Genomic DNA, 22,729 nt, shown 5'->3' on the forward strand with positions numbered 1-22,729 from the left:
AATGTACAAATATCGCGCACATATTTTTTATTGGAGTTTTGATTGTATTTCATAACTCATTATACTATTAAATTCTAATGATATATTTGCATATTTGATATTGTTTAACAATTTTGCAAATCTTGAATATCTTTTTGTCATATCTATCTTTCAAACATTGGAAGCTCATTGGAATCCAATAGATGCTCTTTAATTAACAGATATTTATCAATATTAACTTCTCTAATTTCTAAAAATAAATGATGAGTTGCATCATTTGCTTTTTCCTTCCCTTGTTAATTATCCAATTTCTTTGCATTATCTACCAATATCAAGATTTGGAATATTTAGGAGCAACGATGTCAAATCTCTCACACCTTTACATTTGTGTATCATCAAATCATGTAGATTAAGTTAGCTAGACAATTTGTGTAGAGCTAAAACGTTTTTCCTTCTATTGTTTCTCCTCTCCATCTTCCTAATAACACTTTTCGATCTAAATATTTTTTCTATATCTAGTTGTCTAACACAACTCTTAAACCTCTGATCATTTAAAAGTCCTTCTATATCACTCTTATAATTTATAAATATGGTTAACACTTGTAGATTTTTAAATTCTCGAGACATTCACTATATCTACATTTATCCTAACACGTGACCCTATTAGTATTAATATTCTCAAATTTGATAAACATGACATTTTTTCAATACTTTCTAAATTTGTGTGTAATCCATATTCAAATGAGTTAAGTTTTGTAAATTTTTAACACCAAGCCACAATCGTTTTATATTTGTCCACCCAAAATCGATATTTTGCATACCAATCGAAATTTTTCAAGAAACAGTCCATTGAAAACATACCAACCGGACCCATTCAATCACATGACCCATTGGGCCCACCCCACAATTATGAGGCCTTAATTCTTTAATTTTAAAAATAGGTTTGGGTTCACATACGTGCATCTAAAATTTTAGGTTTAAAACTTGGATGATTTTTTTTATTAGTTCATATTCTATTTTAAATATCCTAAAAGTTTTAGGTATTTGGTCTATATCAGCCTTTTATCCCCCCCCCCTCTTCGTATACGAGGCTCATATCTTACACAAATAACTTTTTAATCGTCTAACAAACCGATTTTTTTTAATTTCAGATTTTATAACCCAAAAAGAGCCTAACATAAATAAAAATAATTATATGTTTAATAATTATAAAATAAATAAAATCTAGTGAATAGTGGCATAATTGTACGGCAAGATCCGCACACATTTATTCATTTCTTTGCGCATATAAACTAAATTGATAGAGGAAAGGACGGCTTTCTTCAGCTGCGAAATTGCGGGTACATATGCGGAGCTAACCTCGGTTCCACGGACAGAACCAGAGCCTTAGCCATGAGCAAGCTGGTCACCGACTCCACGAGCTCGACCCGACCCAGATCCGGAGGGAGGCTCCAAGTGAACCCTTGGAGAAGCCTAGCCAACAACATCACCGTCATGTATGTCCCGATCTTAACACCTATGCAACCTCGACGACCTGTACTGAACGTCACGAACCGCATCTCTGGCTCCATAAGACTCACCTCCTCCGAGCACCCGTCCCTGCTGATGTGGCGCTCCGGCTTGAAGACGTGAGGGTCCTCCCATATCTTAGGGCTCCGACCTAGCCCGACCCGACTCACCATCACATGACTGCCTGTTGTTGAAGCATATTTATGTGATTAGCATATGAGTAACGAGAGCCGTTATGGATGCTAAACGGCGTATATAATACCATATTGATTAAATAATTTTCTTTATTTCATAAACATAATGTATATTGTTTTGATAGACATAACACGGGAAAAAAATTCTAGGTTAAATCTTAAAGAAAGTTTATTACTATATATACTGGCCTTAAGTTTAATTACTGGGTGCGGTAATAGTTAGAATTCGGAATTTGAATATTTTATATTAAAGTGTATGGATAGCTAGTTACCTTTGGGGACAAAGTAACCTGCGAGGGTTGTGTCCTCTATAGCTATATGAGGGGGTAAAAATGGAGCAACGGGATGAAGTCTGTAAGATTCTCGACAACAAGATTTGATGTAGTTGAGTTTCGGTATATCACTTTCTTGCACAAGTCTGTCTTTTCCAACCACTATATCGAGTTCGTCGACTGCTCTTTTAAGAGTATCGGGTCGATTTAACAACTCGGCGAGTGTCCATTCCACATTGTTTGCTGGATTATCCATCGTTGCAACACAAATATCCTGCAAAATGTATAATGTTGTTGCATATATATATACACACACATGAACACGGTTCACATTTATGTGTTTTTTCTAAGTTGTAGGAAATCACCGACCTTGCATTCAGCTTTGATATCTGCAGGTGTTAACAGTGGCTTCCCTTCGGCATCTTTTAGCGAGATTAAGATGTCGAGCCAATCTCCGACACCCTCCTTCCCTTCTTCTCTATCCCTCCATATCTCAATCCTCTCGTCAATAATTCCTTCGTTGTACTTATCAATGGTTTCACTGGCTTCTCTTACCTTTTCCTCATGCCTGTCCAAACCCCAACTCCTTAGACAGGGAATGAAATCTGATATCTGAAAGCTGAAGGTACAATCCAACGCATGGAATATAGCATCCACGTGTTCTCTCTCCATTGGTCCCAAGCTTCCAATATCCTCTGTGGACATTTCCTTGAGATACCTCCGACCAAACATCATTCTCATCATCACAGCATAGCCATATGTCCTCGCGATATCCCTAACGTTTACCGTCTCGGACTGTTTGTAAAGGGTGTGAACATAGGCAAGGAGATTATCGGCTTCCATGGTTCTTGCATCAAGTAACCAGTTCAGTCTTCCGGGTGACATCAACTCTGACGTCATCACTCTTCTCATCTTCTTCCATTGATCTCCGTAATGGCAGAAAATGAGAGCCTTGAAGCCATTGCTCACTAGTGAGGCTGAGTATGACTCAGGTCTATCGGCGAGAACACTGTCTTTCTCCTTAAGGACTTCTCGGGCAATCTGGTCGGACGTTATGGTGATGACGTGGACATTGCCGAAGTGAAAACATGCAATCTCTGTCTGCATCTCATTCATGACACAGTGGATCCACGTATGAACAGACCGGTTCGTGATCAGTCCGACCAAGTTCCCGACCATGGGCCATCCACGTGGTCCTGGAGGTAGCTCTCGTCCCCTTGATATTTTCGTGGAACGTATTGGGTAATATCTTGCGAACCACACAATGATGAGAGTGATAAAAAGTACAAGAAATGGAAAGGGTCCTGGAGGTAGCTCTCGTCCCTTTGATGTTTTCATGGATCGGATTAGGTAATCTCTTGCGAAATACACGATGATGAGAGTGACAGAAAGTACAATAAACAGAAAGGTTCCTTGCCGTAGTTGCGTTAATAACTCAACGTTCATGTTAAGGCTATTGCTGTTCATGTTCATGTTCACGTTCACGTTGATGGTGTGACCTTAATTGTCCAAATTATATTTAGAATCTTGCTAGGGTTTTTGATTCTTTTTTCAAACTCACCTGCACAAAGAAGAAGAAAGAGCGTGATAAATATTAAATAATCTATAAAAAACAGTTGGCTTGTTTTTTTATTTATTTATCTGTAATAAGTTTTCAATAAGTAATTATTAGTGCGCAAAATTGCAATTTGTTTTTTGGTTTAAAGGTTAGTGTAGGGTTCGGGTCTGTAGAACGGACTTCCGATACATCGAAAAATTCGGATATCTTATCCGTATTGAGAATTATTAAGAAATACAATTTGATTTTAAGTTGAAATTATGTATTGAGAATTATTCTTTTGTAGATTTTTAGTTGATAACATTATATTTTGATATACAAACTAGAACCAAATCATGCTTAAGAACATCCTGTCAGAAATTAAGGAAACAGCCTAAAATTTCACAAGTTACAACCAAATCGTACTTAAGGACCCACCATATCATGTTAACAATACATTTGCTTCAAGACCGCATGCTTTTCATATAACTGTTAAAACGGTATGCATTAATTATTACATCATTTATAGCAGGCATTAAATAAACACCATGGAAGTGTTATATGAAGCGCAAAATTATCAAATAAATAGCTCATATACATGTTATGTGAATATTGGAGGATATTATGCATTCATAACAATAAGATTCGAAAGAATTCAATTGCTTTTCAACAGAGTTTATCGTATTGTAAATTTGTAATTTCCTCATCACATGGACGTAGTATTTAAATAAAATCCTCCACGTTTTTTATATCTCGTTTTCCTATATATAATGACTCTTTTTTTAAATCAGATCCTGGAGCGATTATCCTAAAATCATAGTTTTTTTGTTTCTTAATATAGATATGTATAATAATAAAAATAAATAAAACTAAAAATTACAAACTTAAATAACAAATGACTTGAAGAGATGAAGACTTACAATAAAATCTCCTAAAACAGAGTTGTCTTCGCCCGTGATGTAATCTACACGTCTGTCGAAATAATTCAACGGTGCAAGACAATTCTCGGCGGACAACTTGTTTCCTTATGAAACTATATATTGAACATATTTTTTTCTTCGAGAAATAGAAAGCAAAGGATAATGAATCATTACAGTTTGATGTGCCGGAAAATGATGATCAAAATCATCTTTAAATATAAATTTCCAGACAAGCTATTAATGAAAACTTTGTTGGCAGGTCGCATCCGTTAGTTAACAATGCATGATTCTCGACCAGGGAGACATGCACCAAACTCTAGGGTTCACAGATTTTCATTCTCAATAATGGACATAACAAAAACGTGATTCGAAATATTTAGCGTACGTATGGTCCTTATATAATCTCCGATATTTGGAGACGTGGTCTGCCATATAGCTTGGCTGGTCCCCTACATGTTTATACCAATAAGCCATGCATGTTGTCGAGGTAATGACTCCATCCAATTAATCATATCTAATACATGCATGGTTATGATCTTCAAACCAAGAAAGGATATATTATTTGGATCTCAGGGATTACTAAAAAAAACTGCAAATTGCGACAGAAACTGCGACGGAATTGTCCATCGGCCGTCGCAGCATATTTAACAACGAATAGAATCCAAACACGACGATGGAGAAGGCAGAGGAATCAGGCGATGAACGAGAGAGATGAAACAAAAGAGAGAGGTACGATCCAAAGTTAGGCCGAGGAACCCTAATTTAATTTGGGTATTTCGATTAACCGAATAATTTCGGTTATTTAACCCAACCGATCGGGTAAGCGAAAACAATAACCAATCGGTGATTTGATAAGATTTGGAGTAACTTGTGGCCCATTAGACAATCCAGGCCCATTAGTTATACCTTGATTGGCAAGAGATATTTTATTTTCCATTTTGGTTTTGTTTTTTGGAGAAGAGATCGTACAAGAGTCGATAAAAGCGTTTCCTTGAATTAGAAAAATGCAGACAGGTATTCATCATGTCTGAAGAGATATCAGTTTCAGTGATAGAGATCTGCTCAGTCAAGCGTTAGTCTCGGTCAATAACGTTTCCCCAGGTTCGAGTTTTAATATCTTCTTCTCCAATCTTTTCAATTACATTGAAACCAGCACCTTACATAACTTCCTCTCAAAACTTCTACGAGCTTCTTGACTCCTATCTCCTTGTTTCGTTCATCAACTCTGGTATGAAAGAGAAAGAGAAGAGGTTCTACTGTTTTGTTTTGTTTCTTTATGAATACTTGTCATTGTTTCTCTCTGGATTTCGATTAAAGGTTGGATTTTTGTGGTTCCAGGAGTATTAGCAGTCCTGGAGAGAGATATTTGGTGACCTGCTTAATGTTTGGGTTTCCGGTGAGGCCCTTGACTCTCTGTTTGTCATTGTTTCTCCTCATTTGCATTTCTAGGGTTTTTTTAGTTTCTCTCCCTTGTAGAAGATAACAAAAACAAAGTGATATTTTGTCCAGAAGATTGTGTTGGCTAGAGTGTCCGAAAATACATGAAGATATTCAGTCCAATCGTAACAAGGGATCGCAAGACTGAATGCAGCGGCTCGTCTGTTGGCTGCATCATGTTTCAGTGCTCGACGAGTCGGGTTCGAACTGGAATGCGATCCCTCATTCGGGGTGTTTCGATTCGGCGCGGTTCGCCTGGCTCGCCTGTTGGCTACATCATGTTCCAGTGCTCGACGAGTCGGGTTCGAACCGCTGCACCAAGTCATGCGATCCCTTGTCTAGTGATTACTCTTTCATGTGTTTTCGGATTACTCTTTCATATATTTTCGGACATTATAGCCAACATAATCTAGGTTGCTTGTGTTGAGGAGAGAGAAGTCGTAGAGGGTCTAGAGAGAGAGAGAGAGAGTGTGTGAAAGCTCTCTTCTCCCTCTCTCGATTCTTGGTGTTGTTGTTGCTAACGTTTGAATGCCTCTCCTCCCCATTTAAGAAAAGGAACTTAGCCCAACCCATTTGTGTGTTCGTTCACAAAGCCCAAATATAGTTTACAACAACGACCCAAATCAAATACCCTTCTTCACTAACCCATAACTATTTAATAATTTATAAATTAGGTCCAAAGTTAGCAAGTTTATAAAATGCGGCAGTAGAAGGTGGGTCACGTGATATTTCACGTGCTCATTCGACCGCACTTCCCAACTCGTAGGTGGGTTTTTCCGGCCCACACACCCCGTCGTCACTCACTCATGTAAATAATATTTCTCCGGATTTAATTTAACTTCCTGAATACGATATTTAAAAAAAAGAAAGAAGCATGAAAATTCAGATTAATTAAAAAAACAAAATAAAAAGAAAAAGGGACAAATCTGCTGCTACGAAAACCTAATCGAGGAACCGAAGGAGAAGGAGGAGAAGACGGAGAAAAGAAAAGAGCACCGAGAGACCTTTCGCGCCCTCGCGAATCATTACTTACACTGTTCCAGTCTTCGCCTCTCTCGCTCTGGAAGGCGTTTCGTCTCCTGGAATCGCATCTGTCTCTCGGATCCGCTCGAAGTCAGGCGTCGTCTCCATGACGCGCCCGCCGGCTCCGCCTCCGCAATCCTCCTCAGGCAGCGGTGGCGGAGGTGGAGGCAGGGCTGAGGTTCAGGTGAGGTGCGCCGGTTGCCGTGTGATCCTGAGGGTGAAGACCGGTGTGGTCGAGTTCTCGTGCCCTACCTGTCAACTTCCCCAAATGTTGCCGCCGGAGCTCCTCGCTAGGGCACGGCCACATTTCCAGCAGCCGACAGCCGATTCAGACTCTCCCGCCTCTGCAGCAGCCTGCATAATCACATTCTTTACTCCGTCAGTTAAGTTTGCCTTGTTCCCTGTGGCCTCACACAGGTGGATTTTTGTTGGCTCAGACTTGGAGTACGATGCAAGAAGGGACTTGATGATGTAGGTGCAACATGCGCAAAAGGTACTGATTTTTAAAATCGGTCTCTCTATTTTACATAAAAGCACTTTCTGGATTTACATGACTTGCCTTGTTTTGACGCTGAAGGTTTTTTTTTTGAAGTGCTTGATTTTGATTAGACAATATGAAATCAAATTATGCTTGTGTTGGCTAAAGATGTGAATTGACACATGGTTGCAGCAGTTAGGATTTAGTGTATAGACATGTCTCTCAGCCACATTACACCATGCAAGGAATCAACGATTCTTATTGATCTTTTCTGAAATGCAGTTATAGCTCTTTGGTCTCTGTTTCCAGATCTTCAGGCCTAGAAAATTCTTGGGAATGCTGATCTTTGTGCTAAACAGGACTATTTTAGATTAATCAAAGCATGTTATACTTAGAAAATAATTCATTCGTGAATGCCCTTCTCTGTCTTCAGTGTTACTTTCTTATAGATTCATCTGGGGAAGTTTAAAATCTTAGAGGGCTGGAAATAATAACAGAGCAGTATAACAGGAAAACTGAACTAGGTTCTGTGTTCTGATGCCATCAGCCAAGTGAGCATTGAAATTGCAATGCGTATTTTTGTCTTTGTCGTTTTAGGAATAAAATTTGTGACCACGTGTTTTGCATGCAGTGCATGCTTTGAACAAGTTACCCTATTCAAAGCTCGACTCAAGGTCTGTTGGGATTAAAGGAGTGGTATTCTTGACATACAATAGCCTTATTATTTCCTCTGAGAAGGGTCGTTCCTGCCTGCAACAGCTTGTTCAGTGGTGTGCTTCGATGGCCTCGTGATCTTTGATGAGGTAGCAAATCCATAAATGCTATATGTTAAATTTGTTTGCCTTAATACTATGCCTTTTAGACCCTTTTTTTGTGAGTTGTACAATGTATGAGTATGTTCTGTTATGAATTTTGAGACACTGCATTCATGATTTTGTTTGGCTAGGTTGCCAATTCTATCGTCTTTGGAGCTGAGCTTTTATTGTTAATACATTTTTCAGCTTCAGCCTTCAGCTACTAAGAAACTTCTCTCTTTTTTTTAGTGTCATAAAGCAAAAAACTTGGTACCTGAAACTGGGAGTCAGCCAACTCGTATTGGGCAGGCAGTTGTTGACATTCAGGTCCGTAACTTGAATCTGACTTTCTGAATATTTTGTCCCTTGTGATGTTGTGCTCTCTTTTCTTTGTTGCTTCAACTGATACTGCTTTGCTTTTTGGTTTAGTACTTTATGCTTCTTTCTGCTTTGTTTTGGTTAAATTTCTTCCGAGTCACAGAGGATAATTGGTTTGGAATGAATGGTTGTGAATCAGCCTTCTAACTGACTCTAGATAATTGAATTTGACAAAGCAGGATAAACTCCCTGAAGCACGTGTTCTTTATTGCTCAGCTACTGGTGCATCTAAACCACGAAATATGGGTTATATGGTCAGGCTGGGTCTTTGGGGAGCTGGAACAAGTTTCATTGAGTTTAATGAATTTCTAGGTCTGCTTTTTTTCTGCCTCTTTCGTAACATATTTCAGTGCCAATTCATCGACTCTGTTGCTGTGCGATCTGAATTTCAGTTAACAGAAACAACACTGTTCTTAATGCTAATTATAGATAAAAATGGACTTACTAGGCTTTGGGATTGAGTATCTGTGTCGAGTATGTATCAAACATTCTTTCTTATAAGTACTGCTGCTGTGATCACACTTATCCGAGTTGTCTCTCGGAGTATCTTTGGTTCTTGATTATATCTTTTTGTCATTATTTATATTATAAAGGTAAAGCCAATGAAAACTTCTAACAGAACCTTTCTACAGTCGCTCTTGATAAAGGCGGTGTAGGAGCACTAGAACTGGTGGCCATGGACATGAAAGCCAAGTTTTAAATCCTGTGTCATATCTCCTATCTATCATAGCTTATGTTAACCTTCTGTCTGTATAACAGAGGGATGTATGTATGCCGTACTCTGAGCTACAAAGGAGCGGAGTTTGAGATTGTTGAAGCTCCTCTGGAAGTAGAAATGGAGGTAAATGGTCTTCTTTATTTTCTTTTTTCCTTTTTACTTGCATGAAAGACCTAAATGAAAGAAGTCTCTGATATTCAAATAAATGCTTTGTTAGTTCCACAAAGTCCTTTCTAAGGACCATAGACCGTCTTCAAAAAGCTTGTGTATTAACTATTGCGACATTGTATTGACATCTAAATGGGGCTGTAGATATTACCTTTCCTCCCTTTCTGCTTCTTTATCAAGAAAAAGCTGCATGCTTTAATTTGCTTGTTCTCTTATATTTTTTCTGTTTTGATATATGTGTTATCGAGCACATTATTAGTAGAAGGCCCTGTTGGTGGTTGGAGATATCTCCATCAATAACATAATGTGCATAGATTTTATGATCTTGACATCAACGAGCTATTTTCTTATACTTATTTTGTTATGATAAAGATGAGTGATGTTCCCAAATCTCTCAATCATTGTATTTGTCTCTTCTGAATCAAGTATTCATCATTATGTTATTGTTCTCCTTGTAGATGTCAATCATTTCTCTTGTAGCATTTAATTCAATCCTAAATCTTCAAGATCTGTCTTTTCTCTTCAGTCCTTCACTAGGTGAACTGTATTCAATGCAGGTGATTCTGTTCATGATTCTAATGATTCTGACGATGAATTCCAAATCTGTCAGATATGCAATGGAGAAGAGGTATTTTCCTTAATTTGGACAGCTTGACCCCCTGTGAGATTTTAGTAATATTTCTCGTGATGAAACTAGGAGAGGAAGAAGTTGCTCCACTGTTCGGAATGTGAGAAGCTTATTCATCCCAGTTGCGTAGTTCCTCCAGTTACAGAAATACCACCTGAACCTTAGACATGCCTTTCATGCAAGGAAAAGACAGAGGAATACATTCAAGCAAGACGCCTCTACATTGCAGAATTACAGAAAAGGTCTATATACCGCTAGAAAAGTGTTTGATTCGAAGCAGGATGTGTCTTGATTTTGTTTCCCTGATTCGGTTACGGAAGAAAAGTAGAACAAATTTTAAAGAATGATGATCCTTTGTTTCTTAGGTATGAAGCAGCTCTGGAGCGAAAATTAAAAATTCTTGAGATAGTTCGTTCTTTGAATCTTCCAAACAATCCTTTGGATGATATTATTGATCAGGTAATGTTCATGCATCTTTCCGTATAGACTAATTCTAAACATTTTCTCTACGTAATGTTCTGATGGAAGGTACACAATGTTCGTTATGTTTATGGTATTGTGGCTTGTGTGGATGATGTTAATGGGGTTTTCTTGATGAACCTTTTATCCAATTCATGGGATTTGCCTGATGCTCTTACTTGAGTATCCAAAGGCTTAACTTTATGGTTAACTATAATGCGTTAAAACTTCATAACAATGAATCTAAGTTGTTGCGACTTTTTCTGTATGTAATGATGCAGCTTGGAGGCCCTGACAATGTAGCAGAAATTACAGGCAGGCGAGGTATGCTTGTAAGAGCATCTAATGGGAAAGGTGTTACATATCAAGCAAGGAACACGTGAATTTTCGAATCCTCTCTCATTCCCCTAATTTATGTATCCAATTCTTTCTTGGGGGCACTAGTGGTTTAAGTTTCATTGCTTGTGCTTGTCTGGTATTTTAGAAAGGATATTATCACCATGGAAATGGTTAACATGCACGAGAAGCAGCTATTTATGGATGGTAAAAAGTTGGTTGTCATTATTTCTGAAGCTGGGTCAGCTGGTGTTTCACTGCAAGTAGATAGAAGGGCAGCAAATCAGGTGTGCCATGTTGGTAGATTCTCCGGCTTTATATAAACATGTGTTTGTTTATTTTTCCATGATCCTTAAGTTTTGATAAATTAAGGTATATCATAATTTCCTTGCGGACAAAACTTGAAAGAGTTTAAATTTCAACCTTCAAGTGTTCCTATCTATGCAGGATTTCCTTTAAATTTATGTTGGAGCCTTTTGGTATTCTTCTATCCACTTGACCTTGGAGCTCCCTTGGAGTGCTGATCGAGCAATTCAACAATTTGGAAGAACTCATCGGTCAAATCAAACATCAACACCTGAATATAGGTAGATTATGTTTGATTTCGGTTATTTTGCTTCTTTTCAAAAAAGAAAATATTGTTGTGGGTATGCATCAAGAAAAAACAACCTTCTCAAACATATCAAGAAAAAGTTGTAGGGAGAAGATAACTTTGATTTGGTGATTTAGGTCGTGGTATCTAAGGATACTTAGATTTAGAAGATATAATACACTATCGAAAATGTTCTAAGGGTATAGAACGAAGTATGAGATCAAAAAACAGATAGAAAAATGGGGTGAAATCCACCGTGTTCTTATGGAAACGAGGTTTTGTTATTAATTGACGATTTATGGGGAAAGGTGGATCTAGAAAAGGTCGAAATCTCATCACGAGAAGAAGTATCCATATCTAAGATATTATTCACCACTCGTACCCGTGAAATGTGTGTGGCTATGAATTCGGATGATGTGATGGAAGTCCAATGAATGAATCATATTGAAGTCTTACTTTATTCTAAAAGTTAGTAGTTTTGGATGTGTTAGGAAATCATCCAAAAATTCTCATTTTCGCAAAACATTGCCAGAAAATATTGCGTTTTATCATTAGTGCTTAACATTGTAGGTGAAGTTATGATAAGCAAAATGACATTAACGGATTAGCAATATACGATTTGTGATTTGGAATCATCAGCTCATATTTTTTATGGAACTATAGATAAAATTCTTTCGTTTTTGAACTATAACTTTGATAGTTTAAGATCTGATGGAATGAGTGAGAAAATTAGATTATGTTTTTTTGTATTGTGCTCTATATCCTGAAGATTATGGCATGGACAAAGATGGTTTGGTCTATCACTTGATAGCAGGGAATCATAGATTGAATAGGAGATATAGAAACATTAGAGCGCAAGGGTCATTATATCATCAATATCCTTGTTGATGTTTGTTTATTGATGAAGGAAGATGACCGTAATGTGAAAATGCACGATGTAGTATGTGAGATGGCGTTGAGGGTGTCATTCGATACGAAGAAGAAAAAAGAATATTTCATTATGAAAACGAATGCCAGATTGCATCAAAGTCCGGTTGTCGAGAATTGAAACGACTTGGGAAGAATGCCATTGATATGTAATACAATCGAGGATATAACAGGTAGTCCTCATAGTTTTGAGTTGAAAACACTCTTCGTTAGAGAGAACTACTTGGATAAAGTATCGAGCGGTTTCTTTCAGTGTCTATACGGCTTGATTTGGATTTATCGTCTAATCGACTGAAATAATTGCCAGAAGAAATATCAGAATTTGTATCGCTGCAGTGTATCTACTTGACAAAGATAAAAAATATGACGATTGTCAGTTAGTATTACGAAGCTGCAGAAACAGATCCATCTAAATATGGAGCACATGTATGTGCTTCGAATTATTGATGGGATATCGCGTATATTAAAGTTGAAAATATTGAGATTACATTGGTCATGAATTAATATAGATGTAAATGCAATGAATGAGTTGCAATGGTTGAAGAATTTGCAAAGTGTTAGATTTATCGATTAATGCGAGAAGCGTTGTAGAAGGAATTTTAAAGGATCAGCGGTCGACAAGGTGTATCAGACGATTGAATAGCCGTTTTGTTCGGATATAAGAGTTTGTTACTAGGGAGATGAAGAGGAGAAGTGACATAAACGATAAATTGTTTTGTATCAACGAGATCGTTTTGTGTCCATACGGTTCTCGTTGATACAAAACAATCTATCGCTTGTGTTCTTTCTTCTCTCCATCTCCCTAGTAACAAACTTTTCTATCCGAACAAAACGGCTACTCAGTCGGTCGATACACCTTGTCGACCTCTGATCCTTTAAAATTCCTTCTACATCGCTTATCGCAATAATCGATAAGTCTAACACTTGCAGATTTTCCAATCGCTGCAATTCATTCAATGCATCTACATCTATATTAATACCTGACCAATATAGTCTCAATATTTTCAACCTTAATATATGTGATACTCATCAATACTATGAAGCTTATATATGTGCTCCATATTCAGGTGGATTTGTTTTTGCACCTTTGTAACACCAACCAGCAATCATCTTATTTTTGTCTCCGCCAAGTTGATATACTGCAACGATACCAATTTCGATATTTTCTCCGGTAATTTTTTCAATCGGTTAGACGATAAATCCAATTCAATCAATCTTGGAATAAATTGAAAGAAATCACCAGATAGTTTATCCAAGTAGTTCTCTCCAAGGAAAAATGTTTCCAACTCAAAACATTGGGGACTAACTGTTATCTCTTCGATTTTATTACACATCAATGATATCTTTCTCACTTCGTTCCAATTCTTGACAGCCAAACTTTGACGCAATTCGACATTCGCTTTCACAATGAAATGTTCCTTTTTCTTTCCCATACCGGATGTCAACCCCAACATCATCTCACGTTTTACATCGTGAATTTTCACCTTACGATCATCTCCCTTCATCAATAAACAAGCATCGACAAGGCTATTGATGATAGAATGACTCTCACGCTCCGATGTTTCTATATCCCCTAGTCCATCTACGATTCCCCTCCATCAACTGATACACCAACTCATCTTTGTTCATGCCATAATATTCGGAATATAGAGCACAATATAGAAAACATAATTTGATTTTTTCACTCATTCCATCAAATCTTAAACCATCATAGTTGTAATTCAAAACCGGAAAAATTTTATCTATCATACCATCAAAATTATGGACTAATGATTCCAAAACACAGATCGTATGTTGTCAATACGTTACTGTTCTTTTGCTTGACATAATTTAACCTATAATATTAAGCGCTAGTGATAAACCACAACAATTTCTAGTTATTTGTTTGGCGAGCATGAGAATATTTGTATGACTTTCCAACGCATCCAAAACTACTACATTTCAGACTAAAAGTAAGGCCTCAATATGTTTCAAACATCGGAATTCGATCGCATCATCCGTGTTCATAGCCACACACACTTCGCGAGTATGAATGGTGAATAATATATTGGATGTGGATATCTTCTTTCCGTGATAGGATTTCGATCTCTCCTAGATCCACATTTCTCTATAAGTTCGTCAAATAATAGCACATACCCCTTTTCTATAAGCACACGGTGGATTTTACCCCCTTTTACTATCTTTTTTTTGTTCCCATCTCTCATTGTATACCCAAATCATCTTTCCGATAGTCTCTTACATCTTCCGAATTTGAGTATCCTTGGATACCACGATCCAAATCACCAAGTCAAAACCATCTTTTGCCTCCAACTTTTTCTTGACGTGTTTGAGAAAGTTGGTTTTACCAACTCCACCTATACCATATGGATTGTAGATTCCAACTCCATCATTTTTAATCTGTTCCCATAGTATATCCTCTCTTCCCACCATGGATTTGGTGTATATCCACTTTGCCTTAGACATGGGAGCATTACGGGGCAACTCATGATAAAAAAAACTCCTTCAGTTTCTAGACTATCGGTTCTACATTTCTTGGCAATCTCTCTTGTGTAGCGATGGCTAGATCGCAGGTTTATGGAGCAACAACCGTAAAGGCACATCTGTTGGATGTGTTCTTCTCTAGCGTCGAGAAGAACATCGACTTGGCTTAAAGGTGCCTCCATTCTTGAAAACCGGTACTGGATAGCGTGTATCCGTCTACACTCTTTTTCTTCTTTTTCCTTTACTCTGGCTAAGATATCACTTCGCCTTACCTCTAGCGCATTCAAAGGTTGTAAAGTGCGGAAATTCGTTTCCAGGTTTCAGAGATGATTTCGTTTAGAGGAAGTTGAAGCCATGTTGGAGGGTTTTATCACAAGAGACAATACCCCCATCGTAAGCAAACAAAGGGCTCAATGGCTCCAATATCTTGAAAGTGGTTCACAAATCAAATCTCAAACGCGAAATTTGAGATTTGATTTACAAAGTTGTCATAAGAAAAGACATGAGATTTCTATTACTCTACACTACTTGGTGAAGAAGTTATTTTTGTCTGCTGTACTATGGTCTGAAGATGTTCCCTGCTGCATAACGGTATGTGCAACACACTACTTGTCTCCTGACAACTTTACATCTTTTGTACTGTAATCTTTTATTTGGGATCACTTGCATATTGTATATAGGAGAGCTTGGGCATTGTAAAGAAACTGAGTTTTACTTCTAATACAACAGAGCATTTTTTCAGATCTTCTTCTTCCTTTGTTTTGCCTTGCTTTGTTCTTCTGGTTTAATCTTCTGTTCAGGTTCTTCTTCGATTTGTTCAGTTGTCCACAATTTCTTCGCTAGATGTTAGCTTCTCAGGAAAAGTCTAGGGCACGAACCTGATTGTTGTGTCACGAGACAACCAAAGGTTAACCAGAGGCGAGACTGTGGTCACCGAATCTATCTCTCCATAACTTCCTAGAACCACAAAAATCCAAACATAACAACCGAATTCAAGCAAAGATGACGCAAATTGAAATCTAGATGGATAAACATACAGGAAAATCCTAGAAATGAAAGTAAGGAGATCGAACATCTTGGGGAACGAGGTCATAGGGTTACTTGGCCTAATGATATTTCAAAAGAGACAACATTTACCATGATTCACAAGCAGAAAACAGACAGGAATGAACAGTAGGTAAAAACTAGGGTTTTGCCCGATTTTTCAGCGGTGGGTTTCTGGTTCGAGTGTACGGGTTTGAGATTGGTCTGATCTATAGTTCAGGGAAAAGCTGGGTTTGCAGTCAGTTTAACTATACATGGGAAATTATGCCTACTCTGGAACTCGGCTCTATTGTTGCTTTTGTTCGTACTGAATCGGTGAATCCTAACTCATTTTAACTTTCTAAGGTCTGCCCACACGTTGGGCCTGGTTTGTCTAATGGGCTTTACTTTATGAAGTGTCCTGCTATGGGCTGGCCGAGTTATTACTTTGTTGGTCCAAATCTCATCAAAACACAATAATTATAAAGTAGACAATAGATTTGGGTGAAAAAATAATTATAAAGTATACCAGAGATTTGGATGAAAATTATTAGAGTTTTATAATTATCCAAGATAAAATATTAAAAGAATTTTAAAATATTTTATCTATTTAATATAAATATATAAATTAATATTGGTAATATTATGATAACTTTCTAGAATATTTTTTTATAGCTCTTGACTAAATATTTCAACTTCTCTCCCGTGTGCTTCGAAGCACATTTTCTCGATGGTCGACGGAGTCCACATGTTCACTGCGTGTTTCCAGTCGTAGACCGAGCTTTTTGATGCCATTTTCCCACCGATAACCTTGAGTGCTAGAGGGAGGCCCCGACATTTTCTCGCAATTTCTTTTGCTAGTTCAGTAATTTTCTGGATGCATACTTAACGTTTTTACCGTGACATTCTTTTGAAAAAGATCCCAGGCATCATCCGGTGACAAACATTTGACCTCCGCCTCGACATCGGGCTCCATGAGCTTACACAACTCTTTAGAACGAGTGCTGAACACTACTTTGCATCCATTTCTCTTCGTAGGAGGCGGGATTCCAAGCTCACTTAAATCCACAACCACCTCGGTGACTAAGCCGTCCAAAAACAGAACAAATCTCTTTTTACTCAGGACATTGTAAATACGATACGCCTTCCTATATGTTTCCCATTGGTTCCATTTGTCGTTAAACTTGTCGAAGCCTAGCCTCTCTCCGATACATTGTTGAATGCTAAGATTCGGATCATCCTTAGACACAGATACCCAAATGACAATGTCGAATTGGTCTGGATCTTCTCGGAGCATTTTCATGTTGATATGTCTCAGAATGGCGGTTTTGCCGACTCCACCCGTACCATATAGACCAATTAAGTTAACCCCGTCCTCCATAAGAAGTTTCCATGCAGTTTGAAGCATGTTCTCTCGGCCGACCATTGGCTCTGTCGGCACCGACAATACCTTATGTGGGGGGACTCGACGGGTCACCGCACTCCTTCGGATTTGAGTTTATCGACCTCTTTGTTAATTTTGGCTATCTTTTTTCGGGAATCTCCGTTGCGAAGAAGCAGATCATCGGCTTTTCGTAGAGTGGTATCAGTTTTCGTAAGCCATTCCTCGACTGTTTCGAGCCGCCGTAGATGACCCGTTTTCTCTTCCGTCTCTACCCTTTCTAGCAAATCCGCTCGTTTTGCCCTGAGTGTTCCTGCTGAGCTTTCTAGCTGCTTGACATCTTTCTCCATACTCACGGAACTTCCCATCGAAAGAGAGGCTTCTGATTTGACTCCGGCGAATGTAATTAAGATGTTGAGATTTCTTTAGAATGGCAATACTATAACCAACCTGCCACATTTATAATATTCGTCGTATTTCCATTTTCTTTTTTATTGAATAATCATATTATCATTAATTTTCGTCGTGTGTGGTGCATATTTGTTTCTCTCTATCTCTCTAAATGCTAAGCACGACAAAATCTAAAATTAAATGCTTATATGATTTTTGGTGAATTTAATTTAATGTCTAGCATACTAATATTGATGATATTTCCATTTTATATTAAATAATCATTGTCAGTGTTTTTTTCTTCTTCTTAACATGTTTAGCATGGAAAATCTAAAATTAAAATGCTTATATGAGTTTTGATGAAAAATTAATTCGTCTAGATAAAATACAAAATGCAGTGAACACCGAAGTAAACCAACATGATTAAGCGTTTAATGTCGGTTCTTTTAATTTAAATTTAGATAAAGTAAAAAATGATTAGATATTAAGAGTAAATATGGATTTATATATGATGAATCTAAATTATAAAAACGAACAGATAGAATGTTGTGGTAAATATCCATGCACGTACACGGATCTAACCCTTTCCAAACAACTAGTAAATGGTAATATTCGATGGAACATTTGAAAGGTAAATTTCATATATTTGTTGGCAGTAAAAAAAAATAAAGGTTTATCTATATTGATAAGCTAGAAGAAGACAAAATAATATTTAATTATGCTTAATGGCTTACAACGAACAAACTAGTGTTTTTTAAGTAACATTACCATTGTTAATATCTACAAATACCCATAGATATAAAAAAGGTACTCGTGAGAGAAATACAAAAGACGTAACTGAAAATTACCATTGCTATGCAGCAATGCAAATTAAAACATAAGTGATTATTGTCCGAGAACACATCATACATAGTACATCCCGACACACATTCATAAAGGAAACGATCTTTTTCTTCGATCAGTTGCGAAATTGCGGGTACATATGCGGAGCTAACCTCGGTTCCACGGATAGAACCAGAGGCTTAGCCATCAGCAAACTGGTTGGCGACTCCACAAGCTCGACCTGAACCGGACCCGAACCCGGAGGGAGCTTCCAAGTGAAACCTTGGAGAAGCCTAGCCAACAACATCACCGTCATGTATGTCCCAACCTTTCCACCTATGCAACCGCGACGACCTGTACTAAACGATACGAACCGCATCTCCGGCTCCATAAGACTCACCTCCTCCGAGCAACCGTCCCCGCTGATGTGGCGCTCCGGCTTGAAGACCTCCGGGTCCACCCAAATCTTAGGGTTCTGACCCAGGAGGACCCTATTCACCAGCACGTGACTACCTGTTGTAGCATATGATGATAAACATCAGATTTAAATATTTTCATATCAAAGTTGTATACATGCATGCTTGCGTGTAATTGAACATTACAGAGGAGGGTCCACATGTCACCTTTTGGGACAAAAAATCCCCCGAGGGATGTGTCCTCAGTAGTTACATGAGGGGGTAAAAATGGAGCAACGGTATGAAGTCGGTAAGACTCTCTGCAACAAGATTTTATGTAGTTGAGGTTCGGTATGTCACTTTCTTGCACAAGTCTGTCTTTTCCGACCACTCTATCGAGTTCATCCATAGCCCTTTTAAGAGTCTCGGGTCGATTTAACATCTCGGCAAGTGTCCATTCCACGTTGTTTGCCGGATTATCCAACGATGCAACACAAACATCCTGTGAATATATATGTTTTTCACATATACATATCAATTAATATATATGGTTATCGTCACGTGTGTATGTGTTTATTGGTTATTGGAAATCGCTTACCTTGCATTCACCTTTGATTTCTTGAGGCGTAAGCAATGGCTTCCCTTCGGAATCTTTCAGAGAGATTAAGACATCGAGCCAATCTTCGACATCCTTCTTTCCTTCTCTCTCCCTCCACAACTTGATTCTGTCGTCGATAACTAGAGCGTTGCACCTAGCAATGGTGTCACATGCTTCTCTTGCCTTCTTCTCATGCCTGTCCAAACCCCAACCCCTTAGACAAGGAATGAAATCTGATACCTGAAAGCTAAAGAAACAGTCCAAAGATTTGAATATGGCGTCCACGTGTTCTCTCTCCATCGGTCCCAAGCTTCCATCCTCTGTGGATACTTCCGTGAGACACCTACGACCAAACATCATTCTCATCATGACAGTGTAGGCGTAAGTCCTCCCGATTTCTCTAACGTTTACCGTCTTGGACCGTTTGTAAAGGTTGTGAACGTAGGCAAGGAGATTGTCGGATTCCACTGTTCTGGCATCAAGTAACCAGTTCAGTCTTCCAGGTGACATCAGCTCTGACGTCATCACTCTTCTCATCTTCACCCACTGATCTCCATAGTTTGAGAAAACTAGGGTTTTCAAGCCGCTGCATATTGCTGAAGTTGAGTATGACTGTTATCTTCCTTTTAATTCCTCTCAAAGAGTGTTTCTCTCTCTCAATTCACTCTTTCTTTGAATTAAAGGAAGACATAAAAACAAGAACTATTTCTCTGCAAATATCACTTCATTCCATCTCTACACATATGTCCATACACGTATTTATAAAAAACAAAATAAAAAACTGCTAATAGAAGTTACATAAAACCACAAACCACTACTAATAACTATCCTAAAAAACTGAAACATACAAACTGTAAATCAATCCATTTTAGTTTCTTAAACCGGTCCTTGAACCAACATTTTCTGTACCGGACTTGAACCAATAGAACCAACACTCCTCCTTGGTTCAATGTCTCTCAACCATGTCAATCAAAAGAGTTGTTCCACTTCACTTTCTTCAGCCTTGTTCGCTTCAATTTCAACATTTTCAGTATTCTTTTCTTTGCAAATCTTCTCGACATGCCCCATTTTATTGCATTTCCTGCATTTAACATCGGGTCTTTTCCAACATCTCCAATGTGGATGACCCTTCTTACCACAATGCTTGCACGATTCAATGGATTGCTCACCAAATTTTTCATTTCCTGTAGAATTTATTTTTGCATTTGCTATTAGAGCACCTTCCACCGATTCATCCTTTCTCATAGACTCCTCCTTTCTCATAAACCTCCTTTGTTCTTGCGCTTGAAGGGCACAAAGAACCTCTGACAATTTGATTTTCGCCATGTCTTTAGTGTTCTCCAAAGATGCCACCGTTGCTTCAAACTTTTCCGGAATAGAAACCAGAATTTTCTGCACAATCTTAACATCATCAACTTCGGTGCCAAGAATTCTTACCTTGTTGATTATATCGACAAGACGATCGATATAATCTTTCACAGACTCGTTTTCCTTCATTTTCTGTCGTTCGAATTCTCGCAGCAAATTCAGAACCTTCAATCCTCGAATTTTTTCATCCCCTTCGTACTCCTTTTTCAGAAATTCCCACATACCTTTCGCCGATTGAAGCTTCATAATCTTGATCATGATTGAGGGAGAAACTGCAGCAAACATGCACGATTTCGCCTTCGCCTTCCTCATCACTTTCTCTTTGTGATTCTTAAGTTGGTTTGTCGTCGGGTTTACCGGTAATGGAGGAACGTCGTAATCCTCCTCAACAGCTTCCCAAAGATCGGCACCCTCCATAAACGCTTGCATTCTGACGGCCCAAACCTCATAGTTTTCCCCGTCGAAGATCGGGGCAACCATGTTTAAAGCCGAATTCACCGAATTTTCAGATTGATCCATGTTCGATCCACAGATCCCAGAAAGACCTCAAAACGCTCTGATACCACTGTTATCTTCCTTTTAATTCCTCTCAAAGAGTGTTTCTCTCTCTCAATTCACTCTTTCTTTGAATTAAAGGAAGACATAAAAACAAGAACTATTTCTCTGCAAATATCACTTCATTCCATCTCTACACATATGTCCATACACGTATTTATAAAAAACAAAATAAAAAACTGCTAATAGAAGTTACATAAAACCACAAACCACTACTAATAACTATCCTAAAAAACTGAAACATACAAACTGTAAATCAATCCATTTTAGTTTCTTAAACCGGTCCTTGAACCAACATTTTCTGTACCGGACTTGAACCAATAGAACCAACAATGACTCCGGTCTGTCTGTAAGAACCGAATCTTTCTCCTTAAGGGCTTCACGGGCAATCTCATCGGACGAAATGGTGATGACGTGGATGTTTCCGAACCGGAAACAAGCTATCTCGGTTTGCAACTCGTTCATGACTCGGTTGATCCACCTGAAAACCGGTCGGTTCATGATCATGCCGCCTAAGTTCCCGATGATTGGCCATGCACGCGGTCCCGGGGGTAGCTCTCGTCCCTTTGATGATTTCGTGGACCGCACGAAGAACAAGATCGCAGTAACCGAGATTACGAGAGTTAGAAAAATAAGTGGCAATGGTTGCGCTGAAAACTCAAGGCTCGTGGTAACGTTGTTCGGGCTCATCGTTACAACTTAATTAAAGTTGATTTTTTTCAATCTCACCTGCACAAAAAAATGATCAAAACAACACAGTTAGAATGAGGAAATTAGAATTTATAGGTTTGGTTTCTACACTATCGAGAACATGCAATGAGAAATAAGCATACCCCGTCTCTCTCTCTCTCTCTCTCTCTCTCTCTCTCTCTCTCTCTCTCTCTCTCTCTCTTAGTGCTGTTGTTGCTAACGTTCAATGCCTCTCCTCCCCTTTTATAGCGGTGTGCGTGTGTCTATATACAAACATCATGGGAATGGAATATACGTCGGAGGATTGTTTATGAAACAAACCTTAGTTCATTAGTTATGAAACGGAGAAGTACGTAACAGTATTAGGAACTTCATTATTACCGTATACTATTTTTTTTTTGTTTTTAACATCTAGAGTGGACTCCATGTTTTTTTTTTATAAAAAAAACGGGCTAGTCTGGTCTAGTCCATCCCGATTCGTTTCGATCTGGAAAACTTTTAGCTCATCCCAGTCCGGTCCAACCTATTTTTTAGTGAGTCAAAAATATATCAACCCAACCCATATCGTCTTAGCTCGCCAGTCAAATTTATAAATTTTGAAAATAAAATTTTAATACTAAAAAATATTTAAAAATAATTTTCATATTTAAAAAAATATTTAAAATATAATAAAAAAT

The 22,729-nt window shown here is 38.1% G+C and overlaps 2 protein-coding genes across 3 annotated transcripts; both read right to left on the reverse strand.

The window, feature by feature from the left end:
- Positions 1-1,214: 1,214 nt before the first annotated feature.
- LOC104813305 (dihomomethionine N-hydroxylase-like) lies at positions 1,215-3,427 on the reverse strand. The gene is made up of 3 exons (XM_010540871.1): positions 2,324-3,427; positions 1,955-2,228; positions 1,215-1,672 (listed from the first exon to the last, which is right to left on the reverse strand). The coding sequence occupies exons 1-3, from the start codon at positions 3,425-3,427 to the stop codon at positions 1,302-1,304; spliced, it is 1,749 nt and encodes a 582-aa protein (XP_010539173.1). The 3' UTR covers positions 1,215-1,301.
- Positions 3,428-18,443: 15,016 nt separating this feature from the next.
- On the reverse strand, positions 18,444-22,228 carry LOC104812394 (dihomomethionine N-hydroxylase-like). 2 transcript variants are annotated; one of them, XM_010539524.1, is made up of 5 exons: positions 22,196-22,228; positions 21,701-22,091; positions 19,440-20,053; positions 19,070-19,343; positions 18,444-18,959 (listed from the first exon to the last, which is right to left on the reverse strand). In XM_010539524.1, the coding sequence occupies exons 2-5, from the start codon at positions 22,050-22,052 to the stop codon at positions 18,583-18,585; spliced, it is 1,617 nt and encodes a 538-aa protein (XP_010537826.1). In that variant the 5' UTR covers positions 22,053-22,091; positions 22,196-22,228; the 3' UTR covers positions 18,444-18,582. The 2 variants fall into 2 exon arrangements, with proteins under 2 accessions (XP_010537826.1, XP_019057947.1); XM_019202402.1 differs by having other exon boundaries at positions 19,440-20,047; positions 21,695-22,091.
- Between the last annotated feature and the right edge of the window lie 501 nt (positions 22,229-22,729).

Source organism: Tarenaya hassleriana, unplaced genomic scaffold (genome assembly GCF_000463585.1).
Source record: "Tarenaya hassleriana unplaced genomic scaffold, ASM46358v1 Cleome2, whole genome shotgun sequence".
NCBI classification, from domain to species: Eukaryota; Viridiplantae; Streptophyta; class Magnoliopsida; order Brassicales; family Cleomaceae; genus Tarenaya; species Tarenaya hassleriana.

Coding starts and splice junctions, on each gene's coding strand:
- LOC104813305 (XM_010540871.1), bottom strand. CDS start 3,427: ATGAACATGAACAGCAATAGCCTTAACATGAACGTTGAGTTATTAACG. Junction 2,229..2,323: donor ATATCAAAGCTGAATGCAAG/GTCGGTGATTTC, acceptor TACATTTTGCAG/GATATTTGTGTTGCAACGAT. Junction 1,673..1,954: donor AGGTTACTTTGTCCCCAAAG/GTAACTAGCTAT, acceptor CTTCAACAACAG/GCAGTCATGTGATGGTGAGT.
- LOC104812394 (XM_010539524.1), bottom strand. CDS start 22,052: ATGAGCCCGAACAACGTTACCACGAGCCTTGAGTTTTCAGCGCAACCA. Junction 20,054..21,700: donor GGTTCTTACAGACAGACCGG/AGTCATTGTTGG, acceptor AAGGAAGATAAC/AGTCATACTCAACTTCAGCA. Junction 18,960..19,069: donor GGGATTTTTTGTCCCAAAAG/GTGACATGTGGA, acceptor ATGCTACAACAG/GTAGTCACGTGCTGGTGAAT.